At 41.4% G+C, this 18,401-nt stretch overlaps 1 protein-coding gene across 2 annotated transcripts in view; it reads left to right on the top strand.

Annotated features, from left to right (window-relative positions):
• LOC122639447 (poly [ADP-ribose] polymerase 1) overlaps positions 1-18,401 on the top strand; it is a 35,534-nt gene that overhangs the window by 14,698 nt on the left and 2,435 nt on the right. For both annotated transcript variants that reach the window (XM_043832320.1, XM_043832312.1), the window contains exons 6-14: positions 334-529; positions 657-818; positions 994-1,054; positions 1,152-1,215; positions 1,321-1,572; positions 12,901-13,138; positions 13,255-13,370; positions 13,447-13,523; positions 13,655-13,812. In XM_043832320.1, coding sequence (XP_043688255.1) covers positions 334-529; positions 657-818; positions 994-1,054; positions 1,152-1,215; positions 1,321-1,572; positions 12,901-13,138; positions 13,255-13,370; positions 13,447-13,523; positions 13,655-13,812 — 1,324 coding nt within the window. The remainder of the gene's footprint in view (positions 1-333; positions 530-656; positions 819-993; positions 1,055-1,151; positions 1,216-1,320; positions 1,573-12,900; positions 13,139-13,254; positions 13,371-13,446; positions 13,524-13,654; positions 13,813-18,401) is intronic.

Here is an 18,401-nt window from a genome sequence, read left to right as displayed (position 1 = left end):
AGTGGCTCTGTTCTGCTGCATTCTTGACCCCACTGAATGATCTAGTTGCTAAGCTTCTTGCATCCATTTCTATAGTGTGCTTGACCCTCAAATTATGAAAAGTTATTGATAACATTAACAGTTGAGGTGACATGATTGACTTTCACATTAATGCTTGGTATGTTTAGCCTCTCTCTTTCTCTCTTTAGCTGTTTTTGAATTGATTTTGATCGATGCAATCCTTAACTCCTTCCTATACATATCCCTAGCTGGTGCATAAAATTGCTAATATTTCCCCCCTAAATGTTATATGGGAGCTGACATGATCTCTTATGCCAATTTTTGTTGTTTAAGCGTTGATGGAATGATGTTTGGAGCACTGGATGGCTGCCCTATTTGTTCTGGTTCTCTGCGCTACTCTGGAGGTGAGTACCGTTGCCATGGCTATCTATCAGCATGGAGCAAGTGTTCTTATTCAACTGCTGAACCCAAGCGTAAGAAGGGTAAGTGGGAAATACCCGAAGGAACCGACAATCAATATCTTTGCAAGGTATGCTACCTTTATGCATATAATGTAGTATGTATACCAACTCTGGGAAAGTAAATGAAGCTTGAAGTTATTTTCTTAATTAAAATGAAGAAAGAAAATTGAAGGTTGGAGTGATGATCTGCTGCAGTGGTTCAAATCACAAAAGGGAAAGAAACCTGTTCGGCTTCTGCCTCCACCATCCAACAAATCTTCTGGAAGTCAACCTGCCAATGGCCTTGCTGGTTCAACAAAAGGAGAAATGTTGGAGGACTTGAAAGTTGCTATCGCTGGAATATCTAAGGAATCCATAGTAGGATTTGTTATTGTTATAGATTCCTTCTTTCCTCTATCCCCATATTTTATGAGAGACATAAGCTATCTTTACAAACAATTGTAGCTATTCTTCAATGCAACTTTAGCTCATTCATTCATCTTTTATCTCCTGGTCATGGGTTTAACTTCATTCCATATGTGGCTATATTTAGGAGGAAATGAAGAGCAAATTTGTGGAAGCAGGTGGACTGATCCATGCAAAGATCAAGAAAGGCATGTCTTCTCTACTGGTTACTTGTCCCTTTACCAAAGATACTGTATTGATTGCATTGGATATGTTCTGTTATTCTGTCTGGTTTTTGCATTGCAGACACAAACTGCTTGGTTGTGAGTGGCGGGCTGAATGATCAGGATCCTGAGATCCGAAAAGCAAGGTAGAACTTCTGTTGAACTGTAGTGCTTTAAATGTTTTTGTCACTTTTTCTGTGTTTTCTATTTAGTAGGAATTTCATTATGAGATGCTGCTATTATCTTTGCAGGAGGATGAAATTACCCATTGTGAGGGAGGATTATCTGGTTGATTGCCTTAAAAGGAAGAAGAAGCTTCCATTTGATCAGTACAAAATTGAAGCTACTGGAGAGGCTTCAAGCATGGTTACTGTGAAAGTCAAAGGGCATAGTGCTGTACATGAAGCTTCCGGTCTGCAGGATTGTGGGCACATCCTTGAGGATGGGAAGAGCATCTATAATACAACCTTAAACATGTCTGACTTGTCTACCGGGATTAACAGGTGAATTTAATTTATTCCAAATTTCTTGCTTCTTTACTTAGCCTGTATGTGTATGTTGCGTGGATTACTCTAGCTAATCTTGTTTCATGCATTGTAATTGTATGTAACTCATTATGTAGGTATTGTGCTTCAGTTGCTTGATTATCAAGATCTCATCAAAGATCAAGAAAGAACTGTTCGTGTACAAATGCATGCCTGGCTGGCAAAAGTTTATTTTTATGGTTTCTTTTCTGCTTGGATTCAGGGAAGGGCGAGCCGAGTTTAGCTAAATACCAGACCTGCTCCATTTGAAGCATTGTTCAACCTGGACCCATCCTGCACAGTGACACATGCATGGGCCTTTTACAAGGCAACCAGGCAGGGTGGGGCACCTAGGTTATTTTGGATCCCGGACCCAACCCAGGCCCATTAGGGGCAGGGCCCCTGTTCAACCTGCCCCATTGCCATTCCTAGTTGGAGTCCTGTCAAAAGTTTATTACAAACCGATGCCCCCCCCCCCTTGAATATTTGCTATGAGGTCAAAATAATGGTATGTAAGATTTTCGGGTCTTGTGTTGGACAGATCAAGCCAAGTACTTTGACATATGTTCAATCTTTTGAAGTTACAGTAAACTTCATCTTGTATTTGATGAACTGCTTGAGTTTTTCTTGGCTTGTCAAGAGGGGTGGCTGGACAATCTTGTTATCTATTTGAACAGGGTGAGGCAGGAACCAAGCAACTAGAGTTGGTTAGGAGGATTTATGGTAGTGGTCATCCCCAAGGTAAGCCTGGTAATGTAGTCCTAGGTTTGAATAATCAAACTAGGAACCAATAACTAGGATCTGATCTGAACAGGTAGTTCGGCTAGGTCAAAATAGGTAATTTTGGTCAAATTAAGGTTAGGGTTTAGTGAAGTCTAGGGTTTGATGGTAGGGTTAAGGTAAGATGATGTAGGGAAGTCTTTCAGTTAAGGTCTCCCAAAGTTTTAACAAGTCTATTCACTCTCTCAAGGTCAATGGTGCTCCGGGCCCGGATGGCTTTAGCATGGGGTTTTTCTTAGCCGCTTGGAATATCATCAAATCTGATCTTGTAGCTGCCATCGAAAGCTTCTTCCTAAATCCTAGTCAAATTACTGGGATCAACAATACTTTTCTTTGCCTCATCCCCAAAAAGGAAGGTGCTATTGCCATGAATGATTTTAGGCCCATTGCCCTTTGCAATCTCCTCTACAAGTTCATAGCAAAGATTCTTGCTCGTAGGCGCAAAGGTGTTGTGGGTGTCTTGGTCAGTGACAACCAAACAGCCTTCATCCCTGGCAGGAATATCTCGGACAACATCCTTTTATGCAATGATTTAGTTCGAGGGTTTGATCGGAAAAATCACTCTCCCTCCTTCCTCTTGAAGATTGACATTCACAAGGCCTTTGACTCTCTTAGGTGGGACTTTATTACTCAGGTGATGACTAAGATGGGATTCCCTCTGCCTTTTGTAAATTGGGTTAGCTCTTGCATTTCTTCCCCTAAGTTCTCGGTTCTGGTCAATGGTAGCCCAGCGGGTTATTTTGGTGCTTCTGTGGGGATTCGCCAAGGCTGCCCTCTATCTCCCTACCTGTTCACCTTGGCTTTGGAAGTCCTATCCAGAGAGATTCAGACTTGTACTGATCAACAGATTATTATGCCAATGCCCAAGTGTAAAGCCATTAAGCTCATTCATCTGGCCTTTGCAGACGATCTGATGATATTCTCAAAGGCCACAGTCACCTCTCTTGAGTGCATTTTAAGTTGCCTTCAGCATTTCCATGAGCGCTCGGGTCTCCGCATCAACCCCTCAAAGTCTCTTATATTTTTGGCTGGAGTCTCAGAGGTTCAAAATAGCTCTTCTTGCCAGATCTGGTTTCCTAGAGGGCAAGCTTCCAGTCAAGTACTTGGGTATTCCTCTGATCCCGGCTAGGCTTACTGCTCACCATTGCACTCCTATGCTTGATTTGATCAGGAAAAGGCTTCAACTTTGGAAAAGCAAACTTCTTTCCTATGCAGGCAGGTTACTCCTTATCAAATCAGTATTGGAGTCATCTTATATCTATTGGTCTGGGATTTATGGGCTACCTCAGGCCACCATCAAGTCATTGGAAACTCTCATGGCCTCCTTTCTCTGGAAGGGCAATGATTCCTCTAGATTTCTCCATCCCCTAAGCTGGGCCGCTGTGTGTCTCCCTAAGACGGAAGGTAGGCTGGGCATCCGAAGAATCAAAGAGGTGAACACTGCGGGTATCATCAAGCTTATTTGGAAGATTGCTTCCAAGAAGAAAAGCATCTGGGCTGACTGGATTTATTCGGGTCCTCTTCGAAATGACTCTATCTGGACGGCTTCCCCTTCCTCTGATGCTTCTTGGGTCTGACGCAAAATTCTTGCTAGCCGACACCTTGTGCTACGGGTCATTCGGTCCCAGGTTGGTGATGGTCTCTCCACTTACCTTTGGCTGGACAATTGGCACCCTTCGGGGATTCTTCTCCATCAGGTCACTCCCCGCTCCATTTATGCTATGGGTCCTCACAGGCTATCTATGGTTGTTGATATTCTTAATCAGGATGGCTGGGCTCCCCCACCCTCTGGCAACTCTCTTAGCCTTATTTGGAGTGAGCTCCCCTCTATTCCAAGAAGGCCTACTGCCCGAGGAGATTGTGTTCTTTGGATAACAAACAGATCTGGCCTCTTCTCTTCTAAGGAAGTTTGGAACTACATTCGTTTGAAAGGCCAGCTGGTACCTTGGCGCAAGCTTCTTTGATTCAAGCATCACATTCCTCGCCACCGTTTTACAGCTTGGAGGGTTTTCAACAACTGTCTCCCAACCTAGGCTTTTCTTCGAAGCCGCCAGATCCAAGTCTCTTCTACTTGTTGCCTATGCTGGAACAATGCTGAAGACTTGAGTCATCTTTTCTTTGAGTGCCCTACCGCTGCTGCTATTTGGAAAGGCATCCTCCTCAAGTGCTGGCCGGTCCGTAGAAGAATTCTCCCTTTCTCTAGAGAGTGGATTTGGATTGATATGACCTTCGCTGGCTCCCTATTTGTAATGTGGTAGGGAGGTTGGCTTTCTGTGCCACTATCAACCATATTTGGATGGAGCGTAATATCAGTAAATGGACCTCCAATTCTCGTCCTTACCAAAAGATTTGGGATTCCATTTTCTTTGAGATTAAAGCAAAGTTATCTCTTGTCCCCCTCTCTAGTTGTTTAGACTCCCCGAGGAACAGGCTCATTGTTGACTCCTGGGGCCTCTCTAATGTTTCTCTTGTTTCTTCAGCCTCTCCTAGCTGAGGCTTTGGCTGGTTGTGTTTTTCTTGCCCCTAGGGGCCCTCTGTAATTCTTTTCTTCTCTTCGGTAATGATATTATTTATTCACCCAAAAAAAAGTCTAGGACTGACTGGTAAACAGAATCGGCAGCAAGTTTTGTGGTTAGGGTTTTGGGAAAGATGGTTGAGTGGAGTTTCTAGGGTTAGAGTTGTTAGTTAGGGCTGCAACTTGGATCGAGTTTCCTATAGAGGGAGGGGAGTACTTGATCAAATATAGATGATTTCCTGCGGTTGGAATGGGCTGGGCAATGAATGGATTGTGGAGAAAGTTTTAGAGATGGAGGGGATTCTAGGGTTTGGTTGTTTAGAGGATTAGAAGAAGATGGCTAGGGTTAGGAATAATTCAACTTACTATTGTTGAAGAAGTACTGGGCAGCAGTCTGATTGAAATTCCTTGAATAAAATTCAGAACTTGAACTAGAACTTGAATTTAGCAGCAATGGAGTGTTAAGAGTTATTAGACTAGTTGTATAAGGGTTGTTCTGTCATTGTCTTATTGTTAGACATGGCTAAATTGTATTTTTGTTATTTCTTCTTTATTTCTATTTACCTCCCTAGGGTGGTCTATGTAATTCTTAGAAGTGATTAATGAAGTGAATATGTATGTTGAGAATCACTCAATACACATAACTGATTATTCTCCCATTCTCTCTTCTCCTCTTCTTCTTCTTCCGTTACTCCTAGCTGTTAACCCTTTGATATCTCACTATTATCGATCCATTAGAAGATTTAACTTGGTATCAGAGCTAATAGCTTGAGTAGTGGTTCCCAAATGATGGCTTCCTTTGATAACCCCAACACCCAAATCTCTGTTGTGAAATTGGACAATACCAACTACTTGGATTGGTCCCGTTCAGTGAAGATGTCCCTGCGAAGTAGGGGAAAGTTGGGGTATATTACTGGCTCTATTAAGGAGCCTGCCATTACTGATCCAAGATATCTGAAGTGGGAGACTGAGAACTCCACAGTTATGACATGGTTGGTTTTCTCCATGAAACCTAAAATTAGTAGGAGGTTTATGGACAAGGAAACCGCTAATGAGATGTGGGATAGTGTTGCCCGGACCTTTGATCGAGTTGGTGACTATGCAAAGGTGTACCAAATCCACCAAAAGGTCACCAATATAAAGCAGGGGGATAGGAGCATCTCTGAATACTACAACACTGTTATCAGCCTGTGGCAGGAATATGATCACTACAGGTATCTTCAATTGTCCAACTCTGAGGATGAAGCCAAGGGTTACAAGAATCAAGAAGTTGAAAGGATCTTTTCTCTACTTGGTGGGCTCAATCCAGAGTATGAGCCCATTCGTCTGCATATCCTAAGGAGTCTTCTTTTCCATCCTTGGATGAAGTATGTAGTAACTTGCAAAGTGAGGAAACCAGGAGAACAACTATGGATATTGCACCATCAACAAAGAGATCTGCTCTTGTTTCTAGTTCCCACATAGACTGGAAAAGTGGGGGGAAAGGCCAAGGGCCAACTCGTGGAGATCACCGTGAGAGATTTAAATGTGATCACTGTGGAAAGCTGGGACACACCAAGGACAAGTGTTGAGATCTTCATGGGCAGCCCCCCTGGTATGCGTGGTGGTTCATCTGGTGCCCGTGGAGGCAAACGAGGGGGAGCTAGGGCTCACTCTGTGACATCTGAGTCTGAGACATCTGGATCCTAGCCTGCTCCTGATTCCCTTTCCCAGGATGATCTTGCAGCCCTCCGCCGGCTGATGTCTCACCTTGGAGGGTCAGCTACTGGTTCTACCTCTGGAGGGTCAGCTACTTCTGCCTCAGCTCTGCAGGTCTTATCTGTTTCTTCTACTGCTCCTACCTGGATTATTGACTCTAGAGCCTCTAATCACAAGACTGGTATGTCACAATATTTTGATTCCTACTCCATTTGCTCTGGCCTGGACAAGGTAAGGGTTGCTGATGGTTCTCTTTCTTCTGTCTATGGTAAGGGTAATGTGAGAGATACTCCTTCTATTTCCGTTAAGTTTGTCCTTCATGTTCCTGCTTTTGCTACTAACCTATTATCAGTGAGTCATCTAACCAAATCCTTAAATTGTTGTCACTTTCTTTCCTTCCTATTGTCTTTTTCGGGATTTGGAGACAAAGAGGGTTATTGGCAGTGAGACTGAAAAAAGAGGACTATCTTCTTGAACCACGGTTACCTGATCAATCTGCTGCTGCAGCTTATGTTTGTAGTCAGAGTGACCGTAGTACTTTGGAGTCTGTAATGCTTTGGCATCAACGTTTGGGTCATCCCTCTTTTGTTGTTATGAGGAGACAGTTACCCCACTTGTTTACTTCTTTTCCTTATGTTTTTCAATGTGAATCTTGTATTTTTGCTAAACATTGTCACAGATCTTGCCCTTATTGTGGTAATAGATTTATTGCACCTTTTTCTCTTGTTCATATTGATGTTTGGGGGCCATCTCCTACTACTTGTTTGTCTAGATTTCATCACTTTGTTTCATTTGTGGATGACTATTCTAGGTCTACTTGGACTGTTTTGTTGAAACATAAGAGTGATGTTTGTGATGCTTTTAAGGATTTTTATCAACTTATCAGTACTCAGTTTTGGTACTCGAATCCAAATTGTTAGGTCTGATAAGGGGGGTGAGTACATGTATGGGAGGCTCCAACAGTTCTTTACTGATAATGGCATCATCCATCAACTGACCACTTGTTGGAAATCACCAGGGGTCTTTTCTTTGGTATTGTGCCTAACACTTTCTGGTTTGATGCACTTCTTACCGTTGCCTTTCTTATTAACCGGATGCCAACTCCACTCCTTGGCTCTAAATCTCCCCTGGCTCTTCTTTCTCCTCAATCCTCAGTCTTCTCCTTGCCTCCAAAAATCTTTGGTTGTGTTATGTTTATGTCAACAAATCAGCCTGCACCAAACTTGATCCCAAAGCTCACAAATACATCTTCTTGGGCTACTCTAATTCAACCAAAGAGTATTAGTGCTACCATCCTCCTTCTCGAAGGCGACTTCTCTCCAAAGATGTCACCTTCTTTGAGTCTATTCCTTACTTTTCTTCTCCTCAGCATCCTCTTCAAGGGGAGAGTACTAGAAGTGAACAGGTTGCTGATGTCATTCCTTTTCTATCTCCCTTGCCTACCTCTAATTCCCCATTCATTTTTGATATTGGAAAATACAAAGAAGTGGATGTTGTTAATGCTGATAATGTTGTTGATATTGATGCTAGTAGTGGTGTTGATGCTAGCAAGAAAAAAGAGCACAAGGGAAGATTTAAAGATGTTATATTCAAAAGAGGTGAATGTTTGAAGGGAAAAGGAAAGCAGCCTTGCTAAAACCCCTCTTTGGATCCACATCCTCAGCCTCATCCTCCCCAATCAGGTAACACTTCTCCTCTTGAATTAGATCTTCCCATTGTTGTGAGAAAGGGGAAACGAGCCTGTACTAATCCCATAGCCCAGTTTGTCTCCTATGATTCTATATCTCCTATAGGTAATGCCTTCTCCACTGCCCTGGAGTCTTCTTCCATTCCCAAAAATGGCACAAAGGCATTATCCGATCCAAAATGGATGTAAGCAGTGTCCGAGGAAATGGTGGCTCTGGAAAAGAACAATGCTTGGACACTAGTTGATCTTCCCAAGGGGAGAACTTTAATTGGATACAGATGGGTTTATAACATCAAGTATAGATCCGATGGTATAGTAGAAAGATACAAAGCTAGGCTGGTTGCAAAAGGGTATAGTCAAGTGTATGGCATTGACTACCAGGAAACTTTTGCCCCTGTAACTAAGCATAACTCAATTAGGGTTATTCTTTCAGTGGCAGCCAATCAAGATTGGCCAATGTACCAATTAGATGTGAAGAATGCATTTCTTCATGGAGATTTAGTAGAAGAAGTGTATATGCAACCTCCACTTGGTTTTAAGTGTCCCTCAGTTGAGGGGAAGTGTGGCTCTTGAAGAAAGCTCTCTATGGCCTCAAGCAGTCTCCTAAGGCATAGTTTGAGAGATTTAGATAAGCCATCCTAAAGAATGGGTATTATCAGAGTCAAGCTGACCACACCTTGTTTATCAGGAGAGGTAATTGTATAATTATAGCTCTCATTATCTATGTTGATGACATTGTGGTAACTAGGAATGATGTTACTGAGATAAACAGATTGAAGTCTTATCTGGCTAAACAGTTTGAGATCAAAGACCTTGGACTCTTAAAATACTTCTTGAGTATTGAAGTATCTAGATCAAGGAAAGGAATTAACATCTGCCAAAGGAAATTTGTCTTGGATCTTCTGAAAGAGACATGCATGATGGGGTGTAAACCAGCAACTTCCCCCATTGATCCGAATCATAAGCTTGGTGATGAATGTGGTTTTTCTCTTATAGATGTAAGCAAGTACCAAATATTAGTTGGGAAACTAATCTATCTCTCCTTGATTCGACTAGACATCTCTTATGAAATTGGAGTGGTGAGTCAGTTCATGCATGCTCCCAGGAGTGGACATCTAGATGGTGTATTGCATCATTAGATACTTGAAATCCTGTCTAGGAAAAGGTCTTCTATTTGCCAGGCATGACTATTTGCAGATTGAAGGCTACACAGATGCTGATTGGGTTGGTTCAGTCTTTGATAGGAGATCTACTTTTGTGTACTGTACCTTTGTGGTTGGTAATCTAGTTACCTGGAGGAGCAAGAAACAACCAGTTGTCATAGTTGTCACGGCAGTTAGGCGACCCAAGGCGGTGGAGAGGGCCAAAGTTCAAGGCAACACCAACTAGGCGTACAAGGCTACCAAGGCGACCGCCTAGGCGACCAAGACGCCTGGACGCCTAGGTGACGCCTTGACAACTATGCCAGTTGTAGCCAGATTTAGTACAGAGGCTGAGTTTAGTGCCATGGCTCATGGAGTGTGTGAGCTTATATGGCTGCAGAGACTACTTCAAGACTTGAGTTTTAAAACTGAAGGACCAATGAGACTTTATTGTGACAACAAAGCTGCTATAAGCATTGCCCATAATCCGGTTCAGCATGATCGAACATACTGAGGTTGATCGACACTTCATCAAAGAGAAGCTAGATTATGGATACATTTGTACTCCCTTTATGAAGACAGGTGATCAAATAGCAGATATCTTCACCAAGGGTCTCATTCCTAGTCTATTTAGTACCTTATTGTGCAAGTTGGGAATGTATGATAGCTATTCTCTAGTTTGAGGGGGAGTGTTAAGAGTTATTAGAATTGTTGTATAAGGGTTGTTCTGTCATTGCCTTATTATTAGATATGGTTAAGTAGTATTTTTGTTATTTCTTCTTTATTTCTATTTACCTCCCTAGGGAGGTCTATGTAATTCTTAGAAGTGATTAATGAAGTGGAATATGTGTGTTGAGAATCACTCACACACATAATCGATTATTCTCCCATTCTCTCTTCTCCTCTTCTTCTTCTTCCCATACTCCTAGTTGTTAACCCTTAGATATCTCACTAGAACCGATCCATTAGAAGATTTAACTTGGAGAACAAAGAGAGCTTGAACGAATTACCCGGGCTTCACACTGCAAGGTGTCGATTGGATCAAACACCGATCCCACCAGCCTTGATCAAACACAAGACAAATCTCCAGTGGTGAAGAAGAGCAGCAAGAAGCTTTTCATTAATATCAAAATTCGTGTCCAATACTTGCCCCCCTTACAACCTTATATCAAAGACTCAAAATAGACTCTTACACTAAAAAGGAAAGGCCTAACCCAATCCTTAACCTATTAGGTAACCTAAACTGACTAGGAAAGTGAAATAACAAAGGAAATAAACTCAAAACAGAGTCCTAATCCAGCCCAACTAAACACTTAAAAGAAAACTACTAAAGTCACATAAATTGAACCTTGAACCGGTTCAATTTAAGAACAAAAACATCAAATAAAACTAAGTATGGAACTAAAAATCTGATCCCGTATACAACCCTATTACCCATACTTTAGGTCTATAAAAGTGATCTATTACATTGAAAACCCACAGGATCAAAGGCCCAACATGTATAGAACATTAGAACCCAACCCTAGACTTGTTCCTAATAAAACAAAGCTTATTTTGGTGATGAATCTGTATCAACTGGTTATGATGATGTATCCTTTTCACAAGCAGCATTTTATACTGACAATGACTGTTGTACTGAAAGTGAGGCCTGGTTACAGTGGTCAGACGATGGCTGTTATATTGAAAGTGAGGACTGAAACTGTGGTCTTGTTGAGCCTTGTGATGTTGATCTGAGGATTAATGCTCTGCAGTCGTGCTTGGTTAGGCAATCTCTTAAATATGTTGCTTATCTTAGTAAAAATGTTAAAGGGATGCATTGCCATACTTTAAACTACTAACTGTTGCTGATCCATGTGCTTCGATACTGGGTGATCTCATCATCCCACGTTTTACTATTCAGGAATTTAAAGATAGATTTTGTCTTTATTCTTGAAAAAGACTTCTGAACTTATATGTCAGCATCGAGAATTGAGATTTCTAGGATAAAGGCCTCCCACATGTTGCAATCATACTTTGTGTCTTCGTTGCAGACTCTGGAGTTAACTACTTAATGGTTAGCTAAATTAGCAATATTGAGATTCATGCGCTCAAGGAATTTCAGGCTGAGACCCACACACTGTAATTATTTTTGTTAGGGTTGTCTTTATTGTATTTTCTTAGCTTTTACATGTGCTTCAAGATCATTGCCTGTTTTTCCATATGAAACTTCAATAATCATTCTCGTGTTTTGTGAAATTTTATATTTAGAAAAACGAGGAATGTGAGGCCTAAAGGCTCAAACATTTGGAGATCTTGATTTATCCCATTATTCTTTTCTGTTAAGACACTGAGACCCTCCCCAAAAATCAGCTGTGGGTTATGATTGCTGATGGCATGTTATAAATCATCATTATGTACCTTAATCTGCTTTATATGATCCAGTAAGATCAGCCACGAATCAGTCATGATGTCTCCCTTGAAGTCCTCTAAGGCCTTTTAACATTCTTTTGTCCAATTCCATGATTGTATTTCTTAAGAGATTAGTAAAGGTGCATCTGACTCACCACCCCAAAAGGGGGGGGGGGGGAAACCCTTATGACAAACCTATTATAGTTGGTTTACCAGGCTAAAGAAAGATCTTGGCTCATATACCCTAAATGGGGGATCCAATTCCTTCATCGTCTTCACCTTCTCATTTTTTGCACAAGTGGTCTCTCCTTTGATTCAATGTCCAAGGAGCCAATCTTCTTGTTCTCCTGTTGAAATAAATGATTGTTGGCCATGGCGTATGTAGTTCCATTTTTAAACACTGAAGCTTCCTGTCAAGAGGGGTTCTATTGCTTGTTTTAAAGCAGCAGGGTGCATTGTGCCTGCGCTGGATTATCCAACGACTCCATATTTATCGTGTTTGATCTGAGGATTGAAACGTTCATGACACCTCAGAAGTGATACATACTGGTGCTTGAAAAATAGTTCCATGTAACGTGGACTACATCTGTGAACTAAGGAGCAGTTTTAGTTCGGTGCATGTGTTGAACTTAAAAACATGATTTTGATGTTGCAAGGTTTTTAATGTTTGAAATAAGACGTGTTTGTTTTTGGATGTTCTTAGCTAAATGACATTAAAGGTGCCTATGGCTAATATCTGAAGCCAACTCTACTGAATGCTGTTATTCTGTTAGCTGCTATACAGCTGAAAATAATTCTTTATAGCTCATCATTGTTTCTCTTCAACTAAAAAATTGTTTTTTGCAGAAACAGTTTGCATGTGACTGTAGTCTATGATTTTTTCCATGCAATTCCTTTTTTCTTTTGGCACCGGAGTAGAGTATTACTTTCAAGAGATCATTTCTACATGCTACTTATTTTGTTTTTCCCAGTTTGATATGGTGTGTGAAACATACTGGTTTAGTTGTTTGACTATATTATTGCAATAAGTAATTCATGGTATATTGATGACTTATTTTATTGTTATGATCTGACCGCTTTATTTCTACTTCATGTAGTTATTATATCCTTCAAATCATTGAAGAGGACAAAGGATCAGAATGTTATGTTTTCCGTAAGTGGGGCCGTGTTGGTAATGATAAAATTGGTGGAAGCAAACTAGAAGAGATGGCAAAGTCAGAGGCAATCAAGGAATTCAAACGTTTATTCTTGGAGAAGACTGGGAATACTTGGGAAGCATGGGAACTGAAGGAAAATTTCCAGAAACAACCTGGAAGATTCTTTCCATTAGACATTGTATGAATGATTTTCTATCTATTAAATGTTTAAATGGTTTTGTTTCTCTTTAATGTTTTTAAAAGTATTTTCATCTTTTGGGGAGTGTTATTGATTCAAATTATCATGTTTTGTAGGATTATGGTGTAAACAAACAAGTGTCGAAGAAGAAAAGTTCTAATGAAGGAAATAGTCAACTTGCTTCTCCTTTGGTAGAACTTATGAAAATGCTCTTCAATGTGGAAACATACAGGTTATGCACTTGTCCTGGGGCCTTGTTTGATTTACTGCAGACAACATGGCTAAAAGACTGGTTATAACTGTTGCAGGGCTGCCATGATGGAATTTGAGATCAATATGTCAGAAATGCCACTTGGAAAGCTAAGCAAAAGTAACATCCAGAAAGGTAGGAATAATTCTATCACCTTTCTATTTTAGGTGATCATACTATTTTGATCTGGTGAGTGGCCAATGGTGCAGATGATGGAAAAGAATTTAAATGGTTAAATTTACAAGTACTTCACTTTCATTTGTCAGGTTTTGAGGCATTAACAGAGATACAGAATCTATTAGAAAGTAGTAACCATGATCCTTTTAAAGAGAGCATACTCATTGATGCAAGCAATCGCTTTTTTACGGTGATCCCTTCAATTCATCCACATGTCATCAGGGATGAAGATGACTTTAAGTCAAAGGTATAGGGTTTTATCTTCCATGCTTGAGATGTGTGTACTGCATTCTTAATAATTCTACCCTTTTTATCCATCAATGTGTTCCATGATCATCACATGATTTTGGTTAATCATTTAAGAAGTTATTGATAACATGCTTTGATATTTAATAACAATTCACATTGGTTCAAAAATCTTGAGCTTTAACTTTGCCTCTGAAGTAGTTTTATGATAAACTTCTTCACAATATTTAAGCGATGACAACGTCTAACATTGAGCTGGGGATTGCTGTTTGATGTTTTCGTTTGAATTCAAGAACATTTAGAATGCTTGTATGTGATTCTACCTTACTGCATTTAGATTTGTGATCAGTTTATATTTAAGTCACATTGGGGAGGAGAAAGAATAAGAGTGACTAGGGTTTGTCAAACCAGCGATCCTTTGGTGGAAGGCAAGGTTTTAGGTCTCGGTTTCGCCAGGCCACGAAACCGAGATCTCGGCGAGATCATGTATTTTTTTTCCTGAACTCAATGGTGGGTTTCAGTGCCCATATGGCCAAGATAGGGGCTGAAACTTGACATTCCCCCTATTTTAGGCCTTCTAAACACAGTGGAACCCTTAGTTTTTACAAATTCAAACCCAAAATGTTACTTTGACTACAGACCTAAGTTGGTAGTCTACAAGTTTAGATCATGTTTCTATGAAACATATAGTTTTTGAGATGAATAGTTACCTTAGATTCTTGAGATGCAGCTTGGAGGAGATTAGCAGCTTCAATCTTTAATGAATCAAGCTTTGATGAGGTGTTGGAGGTGTGATTTGCCAAAAGAAATGAAAAAATGACCCAAAGATGGAGTTTCCCCTTCACAGAGGCGAGACAGGCGAGAGCGAGTCGAGTTATGGTGTATTATGGGCTTTCTGATTCTATCGAGTCAAACCGAAATGAGAAATAGCTTGAGATCTCGGCGAGATACCGAGATCTTGAGTGAGATAATGACATATTTGTGTATCGCATAGCGTTTCGTCTCGAGATCCTATGAGATCGAGTTAAAAGCGAAATCTCGCTGAGATCTTGAACTATGGTGGAAGGGGACGCTGCTTGTCTGTTCTTGGATCTGATGGAGGTCTTTCTGATCGGGTGTGTGTGAGATGGATTGCTGATCTATTCCTGGTAGGTGAGTCTCTTTTCCTTTATTCCAAAAATCTGGTTATTGATCATAGTAGATCGGGTGCAACATCAAGTCGGCCGAATGAGGCATCTTATCCAATCTCTTACCCTGCTCCAGAGGGGAGATCTTTTGCAGAGGTAGTGGGTAGGCCTTCGCTCCCTATGGTGGATATGCTTCTGATGCCGGTTAAGGTTGGATCTTTAACTCGATCAAAATTCCTCAGGCTGCTTATGAAGATCAATTGGAAGAGTCAATTTTAAACGTTATCAATGGATGGGCTTCCAAAATATGTTAAGGATTCTTGGGTGCTACAAGAATCGGTGGAGTTGAAATCGTTGGGGAAGGTATTCGTTCTCTTTCGATTCTCTTCTGAATCGGATATGGCCTTAATATGGAGAAGGGGGCCTGATCGAGTCAAAGGACAACTTTTGCAGTTTTAGCTATGGAAATCTGCTTTCAATGTTAATGATCAGATCATTACCAATCGCTTGACGTGGATCCGGTTTCCTGATCTGCCTGAAGAATATTGGCATGAAGAAATCAAGAAATATTGCTTTCATTGGCAAGGCGGTTGGCAGACCAGTTTCTATTGACAGGAAAATGAAGAACTAGTACTTTGGGTACTTTGCTCGGGCGTTTTGATATTGATGATTCTTTGCCTAGGGTGAACGAGATATATGTTAATAGGGCAGCGAGTCTTGAAAGAAATTTTCTCGTTCAAACTGTTTGTCATCGACGAAGATCCTCCCTCTTGGTGCTCTATATGTCGAAGATATGGCCATAGATCTGGTTCTTGCTAGGTAGCAGTTGAAGATAATGCAGTGCATACTAATATTCCTGGTTCAACTTTTGTCAATGATAGGGATGGGCGTTTCAAGAGAGTTTGGAGACCAAAGCACCTCGTGTTTCTGGTAGGGATGGTTCATCTGCGGATATTGGAGTTGAGGCACTTGTAATCGAATTTGAGGCTGCGGGTCTGGGTTTGATGGAACCTCGGAATGTTTTGGGTGTGGATGGAAGGGCGCTGGTGATCCCTAATGAGCACAGCTTCAGGTTGAATGTGGCTGGTGTGTTGGATATTTCTTCAGCCGGTGCTTGTGATGTTTTGCCGGATATAAGGGTTCCTCAGGAGAGTTCGGTACGTGATAGTAAGGATGTCAATTTGGTACCGAACCGTACCGAATTGTATTCGATACGGTACCGGTATGGGAAAATGGTACCATACTCGGTAGGGATGTGAGTGGATAACCGAAATCCGAGTCCGCATCCGTCTCCGTTTAGGGACATCTGTATTCGTTTAGAGATATCTGGAAAAAAATCCGAATACTCCGATAAAAATCCATCCGAAAAAAAATCCGAATACTTTATAATAAAAAATTAAGTAAATAATGATCTTGAGGATTTTTGAAGATTCAACAAGTTTTAGAATGAGGAAAAAAGAATCATGATCTAAGAGATATGGATTGGGAGTGACTTGTATCCGCTAGGGGGGAGGAAGGTCCGGGTTACACAAGGCAGAAATGTAAACAGATGGTAAAAAATCCAAAGATCCGCATCCGAATCCGTTTAGAGGTATCCGTATTCAGCCAAAGAATATCCATATCTGATCACATCTGATCCGTAACCGAGCCGAATCCGATCCGTTTATATCCCTAATACTCGGTACGGTACGGTATCGGTATGGAGGTTGATACCAGCAGTACATACTGATTTTGTACCGAATTACTGAATACCGGTATCGTACCATAATACCAACATATATACCCACCCCCATGTGCCTGGGCGCAGCCTGCGCTGCAGCACAGAGAACAGCACCCCATATAAGAATATAACATACTAAAGAGTCTCGGGATCACTACCCTCACTAAAACCTTCTACATCACCTTTTATGGGAACGGGATCAAAATCACTCGTTCCGGAAATACCCGATGTTATGACTAGGAGAGTGACGATGACTTACTGATTCTTCTGCTTCTGGAAGAGCGTCTTGAATCCAACCTGAGCCGAATCAAGAAAAACCAAGCTGAACGGGATGACAATCTCACACGAAACGTAGGATAAGAAAATGGTGAAAATGGGTCACCTATTTATAGGATTTCTGAACAGGAAGGCGAGGCGTTTGGACAGTCCAGATCAATCGAAATCAATGGTGGAGATTATGCAACTATTCATCTACCTGAGACCTCATGATAACAACTGCCGCGTGCTAGAGTCCCATTAAGCGCCGACTGACAAACGATCCACCTTCCCGAGAATGTACGGAGGCGCATTTAATGCAACTGACACATCTAACGAGAGTTGATATGGACGGATTTGATCACGTTCAGAGATTACCAAGTTGAGATAAAGCATGATCCAAAGACCTTCATGAATTACGGAGAACAGAGTCCCACGACCTGACCTTACTCTTGTCAGCCGATAAATCTCCTCACGAGAGTGGGGGGGCCTATGATGAACCATATTGTGTCCAACCAATCCCCATGTGACACGTGGCTAGAAGAAGGAATGGCCGAACCGATGGCCCGACCCGGGCTGAACCATATGAACGTGGATGAACCAAACTATGTCGTACCCGGTACTCGTATTGGATATCGGACATATACCCAAACAAACTACTTCGGAACCAATTACCAAGTCGACCAGGAGATTAAGGTCAGGAATCGGCCTAGTTCACTCAGACAAACCCTAAAACTTGTGCGGCAAGCAAGTAAACCCATGTGATAAGTTAACCTGGGCAGAACCTAAGCCAGTTAAGGTCACGCTTTACGTATGACTCTACCCGACGGGTGTCTCTTCCCAGAAGTGACACCTACTGCTGCATGAGATGATCTTTACCGTCCCCGAACTAGAAAATCATACATTGATCTACTATCTCGACCCTATAAATAGCAACGCCTACCCCAGATAAAAGGGTCTCTCACTTCCTACTCTTTGGGTTTGAGTTCTTTATCTGTTGCAGAGATCTGACTTAGGCATCGGAGCATACTAACCGGTTCAGGCTGGCACTCCTTTGTCTAATGTTGTCTACTTGTGCAGGTCAGCTCCGCCAAGTGGATGTCAGTTCGGATTTCACCGCAACACGACCCAACAAGGGGCTTGGGTCGATATAGCTCGATATGACTTTGGTATTGAGATGGCATTCAGTTAGGTGGCTAGAAGGAAAACAGAAAGCAGCAGCTGCAACTTACGCCACCGCCTGATGGGTCACAGTCCACTAAACAGTAAGTAAGACTCTAACCCTAGCCTAGGATCGATGGTACTGAATTACAGCTAGGAAAACTCTTCTTAACAGCAGCAAAAGTCCAGTATTAGCCGAACATCAAACTAACAGAATAGGTAGCAATACCAAGACTGATACAACTTATTAACAATAAGGTTACTATAATGATAACCTGCTGTCCAAATTAGCGACTAATGACATCCATGTTCATAGGCCAATATACT

This window comes from Telopea speciosissima, chromosome 1 (assembly GCF_018873765.1).
Source record: "Telopea speciosissima isolate NSW1024214 ecotype Mountain lineage chromosome 1, Tspe_v1, whole genome shotgun sequence".
Lineage (NCBI taxonomy): Eukaryota > Viridiplantae > Streptophyta > Magnoliopsida > Proteales > Proteaceae > Telopea > Telopea speciosissima.
Note: the sequence above shows the minus strand (reverse complement) of the source record. Positions and strands in the feature narration are given on the sequence as shown.